At 41.8% G+C, this 17,427-nt stretch overlaps 2 protein-coding genes across 3 annotated transcripts; both read left to right on the forward strand.

Moving 5' to 3' along the window:
- The first annotated feature begins 493 nt into the window (after positions 1 to 493).
- On the forward strand, positions 494 to 3,463 carry LOC133122525 (homeobox protein MSH-C-like). The gene is made up of 2 exons (XM_061232536.1): positions 494 to 902; positions 1,880 to 3,463. Exons 1-2 carry the CDS (start codon positions 494 to 496, stop codon positions 2,293 to 2,295), a joined length of 825 nt encoding a protein of 274 aa, XP_061088520.1. The 3' UTR covers positions 2,296 to 3,463.
- A 1,811-nt stretch (positions 3,464 to 5,274) lies between these two features.
- Positions 5,275 to 16,980, forward strand: tubgcp2 (tubulin gamma complex component 2). Of its 2 annotated transcripts, none has more exons than XM_061231400.1 (18): positions 5,275 to 5,389; positions 6,038 to 6,200; positions 6,402 to 6,530; positions 6,685 to 6,861; positions 7,032 to 7,194; positions 7,604 to 7,811; positions 8,500 to 8,699; positions 9,433 to 9,622; positions 9,807 to 9,952; positions 10,189 to 10,369; positions 10,749 to 10,929; positions 11,607 to 11,779; positions 12,497 to 12,625; positions 13,065 to 13,185; positions 13,646 to 13,789; positions 14,838 to 14,966; positions 15,641 to 15,804; positions 16,485 to 16,980. In XM_061231400.1, exons 2-18 carry the CDS (start codon positions 6,051 to 6,053, stop codon positions 16,558 to 16,560), a joined length of 2,661 nt encoding a protein of 886 aa, XP_061087384.1. In that variant the 5' UTR covers positions 5,275 to 5,389; positions 6,038 to 6,050; the 3' UTR covers positions 16,561 to 16,980. The 2 variants fall into 2 exon arrangements, with proteins under 2 accessions (XP_061087384.1, XP_061087383.1); XM_061231399.1 differs by having other exon boundaries at positions 5,382 to 5,520.
- The last annotated feature ends 447 nt before the right edge of the window (positions 16,981 to 17,427 follow it).

Genomic DNA, 17,427 nt, shown 5'->3' on the forward strand with positions numbered 1-17,427 from the left:
GTTGTTAACAATTGAATAATGTGAATAGATTTTGTTTTATTCTTTCTAAAGGCCAAAGGGTTGGTTGTCTCTGTATGGTTTCAATAAGTGGTGTACTAATGAGTAAAGAGAGTCTTTCTAGAAGCTGTCCCACTGGTTAATTGCACTAAAATTGCTCTGGTGGCTCGGTACACCAAGGAGACCAGAGCCCGTGAGCTATCAATAAACCTTCCCAGCAAGGCATCTATGATTAACTACTCATTTCTTTCAAAATCCTTCTTGATGTCTTTAGAGGCCAGTTGGCCAATCAAAGTGAGAGACGGCAACGTCACGTGGAGAAGGCAACAAGCCGATTGGAGGGCGGTGAGATGAGAGAAAACTTGCAGACCTTTTATAGCTGAAAGCAAACTACATGTAAAGTAGTGAACATTTGACAGACAGCGTCGCGGTCCTCTGAACTGTATCAAGCTTGGACGCGCGGTTTGGGATTGTCAAGCTATCCATCCAGCGGTGCATGGCCCCATACTCTCATATCATGAATTCCATCCAGGGGTCTCTCTCCCAAGAGATAAAATTGAACGAGAAGGATGACGCGGAGAAAGAAGACATTCGCTCAAAGGACAAGAGCGCTGCTAAAGGATTTAAGTGCAAGTCTTTTAGTCTCCCTTTCAGCGTCGAATCACTCATTTCAAACAGATCGACATGTCGGACTCAATATTCTTCCTCTGAACTAGGTGTGGTTCCACCCAAGCCTGTGGCAGAACAGCCGAGGCAACATTCTCCAAGGACAATTTACGCAGAGCATAACCTTTCCCCGGACAGCATTCCAAATGTATCCGACTGCCCGAAGAATGAGGGCGAAGAACTTCACGATAGCGACCAGAGCACTTGGTTTCAGACTTCATCGTTCGCCACTCCGACAAGTAAGACGGTTATAATTTTATTTTGTAATATTATTTTTTATTTTTTCCGGCCCGTATAATTGATAAAGTCGCAGTTCAGTGTTGCCACATAAAGTTGGCGCAAAATGTCAGTAATAATAATAGTAATAATAATAATAATAATAATAATAATAATAATAATAATAATAATATATTATTTTGTTGCGGGGGCAAGTGATCACATTTTGACATATGGTGAGGAGCATACACTCTCAGAAAAAAAGGTACTAAAAGTTTGTCATTGGGGTGGTACTCTGTGTGGTATATAGCATTGAACTCCTACTCATGGTTTTAGTAATACATGTGTAGTCTATCTTTCTTCTTTCTAAAATGTACTTATTAGTAGGCTACTCAAACACCATTGTACCGCTCAAGGTAAATGTGCTCCTTAGAAAACATAAATGTATATACATGCACTGTAGCTTTACTCCTGAGAGTGCACAAGGTCATGCAGTCTTCTTTTGTAGACTGTCTTTTTTTTTTTTACCAAGACCTAAAAACATTGGCTAATAATTCAAAGTAATTATTTTAATTTAATTTAGTGCTTTAAATGTATGTTACTTTTTCTTATAACGTACACGGAAAAATAGTTTTATTACAATCTGAGGATAGATCGTTAACACACCCGCCAATATCAGCAGACTAGACTGTCAAAACATAAACAGAGAACTGCAATCACGACATCTACTTGAAATGGAGGTTTCAACTTAAATGTGCATAGTTTATCAAGTTTGGATTTGTACGTCATGCAAGATGTTAGCGTGTGTTGCTTTTGATTATTTTTGTTATTTTTTTATGATAACTGCTCCAACATCCAAAATAAGCTAAGTTTGGTGTGTGCATAACTTAAAGTAACTGAAAGCACTGCACCTCATCGGCTTTTGTTGCTCATTTTGAAGTGAAACACGTGTCATAGGCCTGGACAATGTATTAATGAATAATTTCTTACCTTTCAACAGGAAATTCCAGCCCACCTCCATGTCCACTTCGGAAACACAAGAACAACAGAAAACCTCGTACGCCTTTCACTACTTCGCAGTTGCTTGCCCTGGAGAGAAAGTTTCGTCAGAAACAGTACTTGTCTATTGCCGAGAGGGCGGAATTTTCCAATTCTCTAAATCTTACAGAGACACAGGTCAAAATTTGGTTCCAAAACAGAAGGGCCAAAGCCAAAAGGCTACAAGAAGCCGAACTGGAAAAATTCAAACTTGCAACAAAGCCGCTCCTACCTGCTTTTGCTTTCCCTTTCCCGTTGGGAGCGCACATGGGATCTCCATCGTTATATGGACCTTCAAACGCCTTCCCGAGGCCTACCTTACCGGTTCCTGGACTCTTCGGTGGACCTGTCACCTATGGAATGTATTATTTGTCTTAAATAAGTGAAGCACAATAGAGAAAATTCAATATAGAGTCTTGTATATGGTCTCATCTCAGCCCCTTAAGCGCAGTGATACTGTGTGTCATCACCTGTCAATATGGTTTCTCGATTCGTAAAAATTGTCACTCATCAACACAGTGAAGATATTTTTCAACAAAATGATTTATCAAGCACACTAATATGCTCAGTGGGTTTTCAAAAAATGTAACTTTGGAATGTTCCCTTTTTGCAATTGCTTTAGGATTAATGACTTTACTTTTTATTATTTAGACAAATGCCTTTGTGCCTCTTTTCCATTTCAGCACCAGTCTAATGCTTTTATTAAGAGGGTACAAGAGTGTCATTACCGTTTGACTGCGACGTTATTTGTTTTGGAAGTAAATGTGGTACTAAGATGCAGGAAAAAAATGTCCCGCATTTGGCCCAGTCGACAAGTCAGTTGTAGTTTTTTAGCAAATTGCCACAAAGACAACCGTGTATAAATGTATTCTTTTCGTACAAGAGCATATCTTGCTTTGAATTTGTACTTTCAGAAACCAAATATTTATCAGCTTTGAGCAAAGATTTTTAGAGTATCAATTCTTTCTATTTGGCAAAACATTTGAAATTTATTTTTAAGAACATCTTGGTATGTTAATATGCGCGATTTATATGAAGTCCAATATTTTTATCTAAAAATACATAAGGGCTATTTTTTCTGTTTTCTAAAGTTTATAAAGCCCCATTTGTTCGTCCAAACGTTGCAAATTGTGTAAATGATTGTGCCTTCCCGCTTATTTCTATTTGCGTGGCCTATTTTAAAACCCGGACATGTTACTAGCAAATAAACACATAAAACAAATAGTAGGCCTACACTTAATGCGTTTCAATGTTTTTTTGTATGGTGGGTGCTTTTGGGTTTCTGTAAATGGACATATTTCTAACATCCAAACTGAGCTCTGGAGAGAAAAGTACTGTAAGTTCAGATGCATTATGAACGATTAATATTGGTTTTATATTCTTTGTGTAAAACATATTGTTCTATTGTAAATAGGAAATTTTGACTATCGCTGATGTACTTTTGCAAGTTGATAAAAATAAACAGGATTGTTGATATTTATAAATACTGTCTGTGTTATGTGTACTATGTACATGTATATATGTTAATTGTACAGATAAGTTAGAGACCTGCCTTATGTATAAAATATTCAATAAAAGCTTTACATTTTCATCAAAATGATTTAATGTTGCAGTTCTTCAAAATGATTTATATCGTGTGGGAGCAAAACCCTGACAAGTCCACATCATTTATTTCAAAAGAAAAATATCAACTACTCAGAGTGAAAACACATACGTTACAAAAGTCCAGCATAAATGTGAAAATGCACATCATTATACATTATACCCCTTTAACCAAAGGGTAAAGTAACAAAAGAAACACAACAAACAGGTTATTACACATATTTTAACCACACTTGGGAGTATTCAAGGTGAGGAAAAGACACATAACACTGTCTTCACCGTTTTTCCCATACTGCTGAAATTCACAACACTCCATGATACTATGTCTGCTTATTAGACCATATTACATTTTAATTTCAAATGAGTCATTTAAAAAAAATGGTCAGATTCATTAAGCACCATCACTTACATAAGTCCAGTAATACTGGATATTTTAACACGATTATTTCATCAAAGTTATTAGGAATTCTGTGTTTCCAGCATCGCCAATAATACTTGAGCGCCACCATCTGTTGTTATTTTACAATGACAATACAGTCATTTTTAACTCAAAAAATGACTGGAGAGATGAAATACATTTGAGCACTACATTTGTCTAAACATGGCATGTTCTTTTTTTGGATGATTTATTTTGGATGATCTATTCTTTTTCGTCCAAATATAAAAAGCATTTAAATGAAAGTTGCTTGCGTTTACATGGATATAAAACCTCTTACCTATTATTCTGAAACACTCAATATCTCTGAACAAAACACACTGAAGATGTCACATTGGAAAAATATTAATAAAGTAAATTACTTGTGTCGGGTTGCGGAGGGGTCAATGGTGTCCTGTTCTGTATATGCTCTCGCTGCACAACATATAAAGTAGCAAGAAACTAAATATCAACTTACTGCTAAACACTCACCTGTTTCATTGTATTAATGTAAAGCTGATTCATAGTGGTGCAAGCACTCGACGGCTAATCAATAAATAAATACGGAAAGTATAGTGTTTCCTTTGACTACCTGCAAGTGCAGATGTTTGCTGGAGATTACGCATTTCTTTATCTCTTTTAAAAGCAATTAATGAATTAATTATGAAATTATTAAATGATCAAATAAAGCGAACAAACCTCTTTCCGTCCACCCACATTCAACTCTGCATTATAAGCAGAAAAACATGTAAATGGATTCAACCACAATGCTCCACACAAGGCCCGCAGAGAAACAAACGCGCATTAATGACGTGAATTTTTACTTGCGATACCGTCATTTACCCCCTTTATCTGGTTACTGTGACATTTGCTTCCAATTATACGATTTTATTTCGGAAGGGAAAAAAAGAGCTGAGGTCTGCGTTAAGTTGCCAAGAACATTAATTGAATATTTGGCAATATACCGATATTTTTCTTTTTGCCACTAGATGTCAGCAGAGGGAAATAACATATTATACATGTTAGGGTTTTGTTCATTGCCATATATCGTATATTGTTAACATGGTCCAACATGGTTTATTATTATTTTTAAGTAACATCAATACATTGCAGTGATATTGATAACTGCCGAAGTTTGCCAAGTAACTGATTTACGCCGACAATGCAGTAAGGCTACAAGTTTACTCAAGGTATATTTAAATTCATCACTTGCACTTCTGCCAACTGCAATATCCTATGTGCTCTGTCATAACCTTACACGGAGAATTGGAATCTTCTTTCAATGTCCTGAGTGAATTCCGTGACGTTTTTTTCCTAGCTCTTCTGCATGCAATTTCAAAGTCCTCAAACGTGGAACCCTTAGTACTTGCGCCACGTTTCCGTATATTGACGGAAGTTTAACATGTACGGACAATAACGTTTTGTTTAATGTTCGCGCTGGAAACGGGGCGGGAGGTAATGTTAATGTGTGCAGTCTTCGGCTTGTGGAAGCAGATTGAATATATAATGTTGCTAGTCCTAATACATTACTAGCATTCCGGTTCATTAAATTATTCTATTTTATGTAGAGCTGGTTTAATTATTTGGTAGGTAACAAGCTAATCTTCGATGCCACAACTTTGCTATCCGTGCTATCTAACACATTACAGTAGTTAGCTAACTTGGTCGATGCAATTGTGCTAACGTCACTTGTTAAACGATGTTTGCTTTGCAAGATTTTCATGTGAAGCGTTCGTTATTTTGCTGTTATTTAGCGTGCTTACATCGTGTTGTGGGTTTCTGAACGCTGTGATCAGCTAACGAGCGATGGTCGGCATCGATGTTGCTAGCTTATCACTTCCCTGTCAAGCAAGTCATACATCTGTGTTTAATGTTATTTTGCTAAGCTTGCTAGATATCAGTATATCTATTCATGTTATCAGTATGTCCTGTTCGTTAGTGCGAATCAACTTTCCCCTCAGGTGTTATTTACCAGACTGAATCATTTGATTTACAACAATACTACTGCTACTACTACTACTGATATTGATACTACTACTTCTTAGAATATTAATATTAATAATAATGATAATAGTAATAATAATGTCGTTCTTATATCCACAGTGGAGAGAAAACCATGAGTGAGTTTCGGATACATCACGATGTAAATGAATTGCTCAGTTTACTTCATGTTCGAGGAGGCGATGGAGCTGAAGTATATATTGATTTGCTGCAGAAGAACAGAACTCCTTACGTCACGACCACCGTGTCTGCGCACAGTGCCAAGGTAAATTAGAAAAGGTCATTTAAAATAGGGTGCATCTAGTGTAATGCTTTATGTTCTGCGGTCCTTGCAAAAATACCATTGACTTGATTGACATTATTATGCTGCTAAATATTTGCAGTGTTATCCTTGTGACATTTGGCTTTCCCTCGTCCTCTAGTACATGGTACTTAAATAGTAATTTAATTTTTTTATTGTTAACAGGTGAAAATCGCTGAGTACTCAAAAACTCCCGAGGACTTTCTGAGGAAATACGACGAACTAAAATCAAAGAATGTGCGCAACCTTGATCCCCTGGTCTATCTTCTGTCAAAGCTCACAGAGGATAAAGAGGTGATTTTTTAAATATTGCAGAGTAAGCTGATTTGATTGACATTGCTGTGAATGTGTTTGTATATGCATCCAGAGTCTGTTAAATGTGTCTGTCAGAGGTAATACTGCCCTTCCCTGTGTTTACTTGTGTTTTGTTGTGATGCTTTTTGCCCAGACCCTCCAATGTCTGCAGCAGAATGCCAAGGAAAGGTCAGAAATGTCTGCTAATGCTACCTCCAGTAGCAGTGCCAGCTTCAGTATTCCTCCAACCACCACCAAGATGTCCATGCAGGAGCTGGAAGAACTTCGCAAGAAACTCGGCAACGTCACAGCCAGCTCCAACGTTCAGCAGGTATTCTTCAGCCAGGATCATTATATTTCTCTTGTCCTTCTTTCCAACTCTTCTGGCGCTAAATTCTTCATAAAGTCTTCTTGATTCAGTCTGAGGAATTGATCTGAATTAGACACGTGTGCCCGTTTGCAGAGTGAGAGTGTGAAGCACATCCCCCGTGTCTCTTGCAGTCTGCCGAAGTCACGCGGAAGATGCTGAGGGACAGGCACAACAAGAAGAACCCCACGCAGCCCAACCCCGTCTTCCCCAACTGGGTGTACGAGAGGCCGGCGCTCATCGGAGATTTCGTTGTTAGCGGTTCCTCCTCCGCGGTGGAGCCGACCGTGCCTGTCGGTAAGTACTCCTGCCTTCCGGAACCATGTGATGTCATCAGAAAACCATGCTGCCGCATTTGATGATTGACCAGTGAGGTCACAGAACAGGGAAAAATAATTGCTTGTTGTTGGTCTCTAACACCCGTGTTTGTTGTTAGGTCCCTAACACCCATGCTTGTTGTCAGGTCCCTAACACCCGTGCTTGTTGTCAGGTCCCTAACACCCGTGCTTGTTGTTAGGTCCCTAACTCCCGTGCTTGTTGTTAGGTCCCTAACTCCCGTGCTTGTTGTTAGGTCCCTAACTCCCGTGCTTGTTTTCAGGTCCCTAACACCCGTGCTTGTTGTCAGGTCCCTAACACCCGTGCTTGTTGTCAGGTCCCTAACACCCGTGCTTGTTGTCAGGTCCCTAACTCCCCTGCTTGTTGTTAGGTACCTTGCCATTGCCGGCACAGGAGCAGGCATTGGTGGACGACCTGCTGTACGTGCTGATTGGTGTGGATGGTCGGGACATCACCGCCCAGCCGGTCCTGGGCAGGCAGAGCCGCTCGTTCGTGGTTGACCCTTCTCTGGACCTATCTGTGAAAGAGCTGGTTCAGAAGATCCTACCAGTCGCAGCCTGTTACTCCACAATCATCCGGTAGGCCAACGTCCTTTTCAGGCAGGGCTGCCCAACCTTTTTCCTGGAGATCTACCATCCTGTATGTTTTCACTCCAAGCCTAACAAATCACACCTCATTCAACAGCTAGAGAACTAGGGGGGTATATTATGAAGCAGAATTACGGTGTTAGCTGGATACTGAGTAAAACCCAGAGCCCTTCCAAAACTGTCTGTTCTGGGTTTGCTTCGTGATATACCTACCTGTTCATTGATCTGCTAATTAGTAGAATCGGGTGTGCCAAGATAGGGTTGAAATTAGAACCTAGATGACATTCAATCTCCAAGAACAGGGCTGGGCAGCCCTGCTTTATGCACTGAATCTTGGCTGAGTGCTGTTTTTAATAGACAGCGATGTTAGCTGAGGTCCAGCAGTGTCTATCTATGTTTTCTGTGGCCTCTGTTGTTGGTGAATAATCAGTACTGCAGGCATTGGTAGCTAAATGGGAGGCATTTGTAATCGTGTAGTGCTGTTGTCTTTGAGGACCAGATTATATTTCCAGTCTAAATAAGCAAAAACTTGAGTTGTTATTTTCTAAATTCTATAATTGGCAGACCTGTAAAACATTTTCTGCATTGTTTAATGTGGAAATGGCTGAGTGATGTTACTGCACACGTGCTATATCGACGGCGAGGTGCTAATTGGCTTGACCGGTATGTTTGTGCGCAGGTTCATAGAGGAGAAGTCCTCTTTTGAGTACGGTCAGGTAAACCACGCCCTGACCGCAGCGATGCGGACCCTGATAAAGGAGTACCTGATCCTCTTCACCCAGCTGGAGCACATACACTGCCAGGGCACTCTCTCCCTCCAGAAGCTGTGGTTCTACATCCAGCCCACCATGAGAACTATGGAGACCCTGGCCTCCATTGGTGAGCTTGCTGTACTTACGCCCATTACAGTTATTATTACAGTACATTAGTTATTATTACAGTACATTACAGTACATTAGTTATTATTACAGTACATTACAGTACATTAGTTATTATTACAGTACATTGCAGTTGAGCTGAGACTTTTATCCAAAGCAACTTACAGTTGATTAGACTAAGCAGGAGCCCCCAATCCCCCCTGGAGCAATGTGAGGTTAAAGGCCTTGCTCAAATGCCCAACAGCTACACTGATCTTATTGTGGCTAGACTGGGGCTTGAACCCTTCTGGGTCCTGTCAAGCACCTTAGCCACTAGGCTATAGGCTGCCCTTCTATATAGGTGGGTGATATAGGCAGTTTAAAGCCCTAGTGTTTGGTGCAAAGATTTCCTTTTGTTTTTAGAATATACGAGTCATATGGACTATTCAAGATCATACTATTACTTTACGCAACGATATTGGATCTCATACAGATATGACATTATATTGTTATTTGTTGAATAAACCTGAGGACCGCACTCTATTCAGGAGATGTTTATTAAATCAAGGGAACATTTTCTGATGATTTAATAAATCTCTCATGGCAAGAGTACTGTCCTTGAGTTTATTAAACAGTTTTATGTTCACTTCCATGGACTTGGCACCTTCTTTGTATGCTGTAATAATAGTATTTTCCTGGAAGTACTGCAGACATCACCATTTCTGTTTACTTAAGTTCTATTGCCATTTCTTTAGCCATCTCCGTTGAGAAGGGCGACTGCATGGGTGGATCCACGTTAAGTCTCCTCCACGATCGAACGTTCAACTACACTGGAGACAGTCAGGCCCAGGAGCTGTGCCTCTACCTCACCAAAGCAGCGAGTGTGCCCTACTTTGAGATCCTGGAGAAGTGGATTTACAGAGGCATCATTAAGGACCCATACAGGTAGCCTTTTAATGTGCAGGGTGCGCTATCTGTTTGACCTGTTGGTGGCGTATGAGAGTATGGGCTTCACTCTTGGGTCATGATGGATCCTAATGGATTTTTAGCTTATTTTTAGCTTATTAAGAGTAACCTCATTTTGTGTCATCGTTGCTGATGATGCTGTTTCGTCTGACTGCTTTGGTAGTGAATTCATGGTGGAAGAACACGAGCTCCAGAAAGAGAAGATTCAGGAGGATTACAATGACAAGTACTGGGACCAGCGCTACACAATTGTGCAGCACAGAATACCATCCTTCCTCCAGAAAATGGCTGACAAAATACTCAGCACTGGTAGGACTGGCAGTTCTTCCTGTTTCCTATAAGAGCATAAGACTCAGATGATAACGGACCATTCAGGCCATGGAGGCTATTACAGCATTGCATATTTTTAATACAACCATACCTTTAAGTCATACTGTATACTTTTTTTCTTCATTGGTTAACCACCTTGGCTTCACTCAATCACCTTCAACGGTTTTTCGGATCATTTAAACGTATGTTCTGTGTCATTGCGTGTTTCTCTTCAGGGAAGTATCTGAATGTGGTCCGAGAGTGTGGTCGTGATGTCACGTGCCCAGATGCCAAGGAGGTTCTGTACACACTGAAGGAGAGAGCTTACGTGGAGCAGATCGAGAAAGCCTATAACTACGCCAGCAAAGTTCTCCTCGACTTCTTGATGGAAGAGAAAGAGTTGGTGACCCGGTTGAGGTGAACCATTGAACATTCCCCATTTTTACCCTCAGAATGCCTGCATTGATACAGTATGGGGGTCCTGTTCTTCTACAGGTTTGAGAAATGACTAATGGTAGACATTGTTGTAAATACCACTTCCAATCCACGGACGTTTTAAGCCTGTCTTGGCTTTACTGGAAACAAATTTGTAGAGTTGTTAAATGGCAGGTATTAGATGATTGTTCTCATACAAGTCACACTAGTCTATTATGTCTTCCTCTCCCTTTTACTAAGCTGCTAGTAAGACCAGGCATTGATCAAACTGCAATTAATTTAGCCTATTGTATTAATGTAGTAATTATAAATGCTTAACTACCCACAATGCCAAATTGCGTGTCTTGTCTGGTCTTTGCAGGTCAATTAAACATTACTTCCTAATGGACAAGGGAGATTTCTTTGTCCATTTCATGGACCTGACCGAGGAGGAGCTGAAAAAGCCTGTGGATGACATCATTGCTCCCAGACTGGAGGCTCTACTGGAGCTGGCTCTCAGGATGAGCACTGCCAATACAGACCCGTTTAAAGATGATCTAAAGGTTGGGAGTGTGTGCGCGTGTGTGCACGTATGTGTGTGCACATACATAAATCTCTTGTTAAATTGGGCTTTTTGTTCTACCTAAAACTTCAGCGAAAAGGTTTAAAATCGGTGGTTTTAAGTTCAAATGCTTTTAATTTTTAGGGCAGTCTGTGGTATCGTTTGAAATAACTTTTGAATTTGTCCAAACGGTGGCACCACTTGTCTTCTATTGGACAAACGGTAAAAGAGGAAATGGGTTTGAGTACAGCTTTCTCCTCATGGTCTCTGTAAGCTGCAGGCTTAGTCACTGTCTGTTACTGAAGAAGAGCAGACAGCAATAGAAAGGTCAGAAATCAGGAGGTCCTGTTTTTCTGCTGAATGTATGAAAATATTTCCGTAATTCATCACTGCATTGTGGAAAATGGAGTACTTGTTTCTGCTGAATAATGGCAAGAACTTGCCCTTCCTTATTCTTGAGACGCAGTGATTTCTTTTGTTATTATTATAATTATTATTATTATTATTATTATTATTATTATTATTATTATTCACCTGCATGTACACATGTAATAGGAGGCATGTGGAGGTTTGTATTTACAGTGATTCTGTCTCTCCCTGGACTCCAGATTGACACAGGTAATAGGAGGGATGTGGAGGTTTGTACTTACAGTGATTCCTTCTCTCCCTGGACTCCAGATTGACCTGATGCCGCATGACGTGATCACCCAGCTTCTACGCGTCCTGGCCATAGAGACCAAGCAGGAGAAGGCCATCATCAACGCTGACCCCACCGACGTGTGCCTCAGCGGCCTGGAGGCCTTCTCCTTCGACTACATCGTCAAATGGCCGCTGTCACTCATTATCAACAGGTCTGTTCCATGTGCTGCTCCCTTCTGCCTCAAACATGCATGTGATGTACTGTATACGGAGAGCAGAAAGAAGTTCTGTTGTGGGTTCCCAGGCCAACAAATTATCAGTCCAATTATAAATAAACAATCCAATTTATAAAATCGGGAGTCTTGTCGTAAAGTGTTGAATAATAGGCCTTTATTCCATCAGATGGAATCCAAGTACCAAAAAAACAAACAGTGATCATCAGTAGGGCACAGAACAGCAAGCACACACACACAACTCCCTCTGTCTGGGTACGGCTACATTTTCTCCAGTCACGCCATAGTTGTTTTCTTGCTTCTGATTGGCTTTTACACAGCGCAATTGTCTTACACCTTCTCATCCATATCTCAGAAACTTTTAACCAACCCCCCCTTAAAAAAAATGAAATCAGTAAAATGGTAGCTACAAGGGAGATATAAACAGTAGGCAGTGCTAGATAATGGTTAGGACTACTACCATTGCAGCCTTGACTCAGTACTTACAAATACCCAGCTATATAAATACATTGTATGTCAAAAATAAATAAATAAATAAAAACAATAGTAATAATAAAATGTAAGCTGTGGACTCTAATTCCCTCTGGATAAGAAAGTCTTCTCAATTCATATGTAGACACACAGTACATCTAAGTTAAATAATTCAAAGCCTGCATAAATATCACCACCACTGTTTTTTCCCCCCTCCAATCACAGGAAAGCATTGACCAGATACCAGATGCTGTTCAGGCACATCTTTTACTGCAAGCACGTGGAGAGACTGCTCTGCAACGTGTGGATCAGCAACAAGTCGGTGAAGCAGTACTCTCTTCACACTGCAAAGTGGTGAGTGTACAGGAACATCAACACTTATCAGGCACTGGTCCACACTACCAGCAGCTTCACATAATATCTGTTATTTATCTGATGATTTTATCCAAAACAACTTACAGTTGATTAGACTAAGCAGGGGACAATTCCCCCTGGAGCAATGTGGGGCTAAGGGCTTTGCTCAAGAGCATGTACCTCAGAGGATTGTGCAGTCTATTGAGATTATTATGACAGAGAGTAGGAGGTTCCACTGTGCTCATTTTCCCAGGTCTTTAGCATCTCTGTTACCCTTGACTGTTCAAAAGATTAACCAAAACGGTCACTGTGAATACTGCTGCTGTCAGTCCTGCCAGGTTCTAGCATAGCTTAGTATAGTAATGATGACTCATGAGTACTGCCTTCTTATTGAGCTATGTGAATATGGTCATTGTTGTGATTTTTGTTATTATTTTAGGTTTGCTACTGCGTTTGCTCTGCGACAGCGAATGCTCAACTTTGTCCAGAACATCCAGTACTATATGATGTTTGAGGTCATGGAGCCCACCTGGCACATTATGGAGAATAACCTGAAATCTGTGAGTGTGAGAGACTTGGTGTGGCTGTACGATTTCCTCTATCCTCCAGCATCCTCCTCCCCAGTGTTATTCAGCAGCATCCTGTGAAAATAGCAGCTCTTCCAGCCAAACCGCTTCACTGATAAGACTTGTATTGGAGACTAGTGCCCCGGCAGATGATCAATGCGTTGTTTCTAAGATATGATGTATTAAGTAATGTTAGTTTGTTACATTATTTGCTAGTTTCACGGACACAGATTAAGTTTAGTCCTGAACTAATTCGAGTTTTCTATGGAGAATCTCCACTCAAAATTGAATTTAGTCAAGGACAAGGCTTAATGTGTAGCTGAGAAACTGGCCCAATGTGTATTTATTATATTGGTTAAACTGACTTTAGAGATGTTTGCACAGACATTTTGACAAACTCAGAACTGTCAAGTAGAGAGCTGTGATTACGACGGAGTTGAAATGTCTCTCCCAGGCGTCGAACATCGATGACGTCCTCTGCCATCACACCAGCTTCCTGGACAACTGTCTGAAAGACTGTATGCTGACCAACCCGGAGCTCTTGAAGATCTTCTCCAAGCTCATGTCCGTGTGCGTCATGTTCACTAACTGCATGCAGGTGAGTGAGGGAGTCGTGCCGAGGACATAGAACAGTGTACCTGGGACACAGCCTTCCTTACCTGCAGATGAACTAGTCAGGTCTGAGCCACACCCCAAATCCAATGTCAAAAGGATGACTATACTGGCTCTGTATATCTTACCAGGTAATGACTCAGTTTCACAGTTTCTTGCCTACCCCAACCACATTGGTTCCCCAGATCCTCACCCAAATATTCTGTCAATTCAGTTTTAAGGTTGGCCATTCTGGCTAAATTAAGGTGAATAAGTAATAAATGCCTATGCCCCAAGCCTGTTACCACAGTAGATAAGGGTTAATACAGTATATGAGAAATGTGTATATATCCTAAATCTGGGCGGCACGGATGGTGCAGTGGGTAGCACTGCCGCCTCACAGCAAGGAGGTCCTGGGTTCGAATCCCCGTCGGCCGGGGCCTCTCTGTGCGGAGTTTGCATGTTCTCCCCGTGTCTGCGTGGGTTTCCTCCGGGTACTCCGGTTTCCTCCCACAGTCCAAAGACATGCACGTTAGGCTGATTGGAGAGTCTAAATTGTCCGTAGGTATGAGTGTATGAGTGTGTGAGTGAATGGTGTGTGTGCCCTGTGATAGACTGGCGACCTGTCCAGGGTGTATTCCTGCCTTTCGCCCAATGTATGCTGGGATAGGCTCCAGCCCCCTGCGACCCTGATCAGGATAAGCGGGTTCAGATAATGGATGGATGGATGGATCCTAAATCTGTTACCTGCTTCAATAAATGTTAAGAATCAAGAACCAGTGAATAAATGCGGGGGCGACATTGGCTCAGGCGGTCAGAGGGTTGCCGGGTCAATCCCATTCTGGGTGTGTCAGTGTCCCTGAGCAAGACAACTAATCCACAAATGCGCCTGACGAGCTGGTTGGTGGCTTGCATGGCAGCCAATCGCCTTTGCAGTGAGAGTGTGCGAATGGGTGAATGGGAAACATAAATTGTACAGCGCTTTGGATAAAGGCGATAATTTGCCGTTTATGAGTACGTATATTGTGTAACGTCCCTCCACGCTTGCCTTGCAGCGGTTCACCCAGAGCATGAAGGTGGACAGTGAGATGAAGCGTCTCTCCCTGGAGCATGGGACCATGGAGGGGCCCCCCACGCAGAACGAGAGGACCGAGGAGGCCCAGAAGAAGAGGCTCACCTCCAAGGTGACGCGTCCCTCCCGCTCCCACAGGAGGGGATTACCATGGTCGTCCTCTGCCTCAATGGGAGTGCTAGATCAGATAGATCATTGCATTAACATAGGTTTTCAATACACTCAAAGCGCTTTACAGTGATGAGGGGGGAAAACTCACCTCTACCACTACCAATGCGTAGCACCCACCTGGACTATGCATGGCTGCCATTTTGTGCCAGAATGCTCACCACACACTCAGTGAGCTGGAGAGAGAGAACCATTTTTGCCAGTTGCATCAGGGGATGATTAGGTGGCAGGTTAAAAGAGCCGGGTTGGGAATTTAGCCAGGACACCGGGGAACCCCCTACTCTTTGAAAAGAGTGTCATGGGATCTTTAATGTCCACAGTGAGTGAGGACCTCGGTTTAACATCTCATCTGAAAGACATTTGTACAGCACAATGTCCCCATCTCTGCTCTGGGGCAATGGGTGTAGTTCGAACAGAGAGAAGATTGCCCCCCCACTGGCCTACCAATTCCACTTTCAGCAGCAACTTAGTTTTTCCGGGTCTCCCATCCAAGTATTTCAAACCAAGCCCACACCCACTTAGTTTAAGCCATTCAGCAGGAGCAGAGTGCATGATGGGATGCTGCCCGGAGGCCCCAGGGCCCGCTGTTCTGATTGGTGTTTTCTGCCTCGTCCGCAGTATTTAGCCGAGCATGCCGACGCCCTTCAGTCCGACTCGGGCTTGGAGGGGACCATCGGCAAGTTCGACAGCAACTTCAGCAGCCTGCTTCTGGAGCTGCTGGACAAGCTGAGCATGTACAGCACCAACGACTGCGAGCACAGCATGATCAACATCATCTACAGGCGGGTGCCTCTCCCGTTTCCGTAGGGAGGGATTACAGTGTGACACGCGGTCCAGCACGTATTCAACATTGCCTGGATCGCCCGAGGCTGATATTAGCACAGTCCCAGCGCCTTGGTCACTGTTGAACTCTCATTTTATTTACGAAGTGTATACATTTTCACCTTGATAATCCAGTTTGATCAAGTCATATAAATTGGACAGTATTACACAGAAGTAGGAACTTTGTTTTAGACGAGCAGCAGTAATCATGTAAAGAATGGAAGCAAATTCATCAGTATCATTTGGCAAAAACTGGATGAGATCACTCTTAACACATTTCAGGAAGTTGTTTTGGCAATAGCCTTCAGCAGAGTTCAATTCTATGTTTGACGCTGTTGCCTGAATCCCATTATAACCTTATGCCATTGATCTTGCTTTTTAAAGTTGTGATGCCGTATTTATTAATTTGGTTAATAATTCAGACGCATTTTAAAATGAAGTGTTTTTTAGGAAAGAGTTAATAGCCTACCACAGGACCGGGACACTAAATGAAATGTCAGTTGCGACGTCTCTAAGAAATTTCCGCTCGTGCACGGACTTTCATTTGCCACAGGACCTGTTGTGCAAAATGTATTTCAAAACATTTAAAAAATCCAAAAAGCTTACCAGCGCAAACAACCCCTCTGTTTCCACCCTACAGGCTAGACTTCAACGGGTTCTACACGGAGAGGCTGGAGCGAATGGCCATTGAGAGGAGTCAGAAGGCCGCAGCGTAGCACTGTTTGTCATTCACTTCCGAAGGACAACAATGTCATTATTTATCTCGCCTTCGTATGCAGTGACGGGGGGGGACATTGGTTACTTACACTCCCTCTAGAATGGTTAAAGGAACCTGTTTGATATATTGTAAGATGGCATGCTGAATTCATATTGAACTCTATCCCTATAATTCGATGTAAGAATATGCAGTAACGTGATGTTCCTCTGTTGTCACAGACAAATGTTTCAGCACTGTATACTGTAGAAGTGACGGAAAACAACGGGGGTCTTCTAAACAATAAGCACTATGGTTTGTAGTGGTTGTCACTAATACAAATAAATGTTGAATTATCAAATGTATTTAAATACATAGTCTTGGTTGTATTCTCACATTTTATGAATCAAATTTGTCTGTATAATAAAACCCTTTGAATGCATCTTCTTCAGCCCTATGAAGTAAATGTATGTGCTGTATTATTTTAATCTTTGAAAAGTTTATGCCATTTGTGAGCTGAATGTGGCCCCAGGCACTGAATGATTGTGTGGGGAAAAAGTGGGGCAGCCTGTAACCTAGTGGCTTAGGTACGTGACTCGGACTCGGAAGGTTGGGGGTTCAAATCCCAGTGTAGCCACGATAAGATCCACACAGCATCTGGAATTCTGCAGGTGGAATTCAGGACCACTCTTCCATAAACAAGGCAATTGGATACAAATAACATAAGTACTATGCTCCTTAAGGCACTGAGTTTGACCAATGCTTTGTGGATAGGGGAATTGTCATCTTGAAAGGCACCTCTCTCTATGGGAAATAAATATTTTCAACCGCTCAGTCCTGTTAACTAGCAATTGACGTTGACCTTTCCTTCTAATATGTGTGCACCCAA

This window comes from Conger conger, chromosome 2 (assembly GCF_963514075.1).
Source record: "Conger conger chromosome 2, fConCon1.1, whole genome shotgun sequence".
Classification (NCBI taxonomy): domain Eukaryota; kingdom Metazoa; phylum Chordata; class Actinopteri; order Anguilliformes; family Congridae; genus Conger; species Conger conger.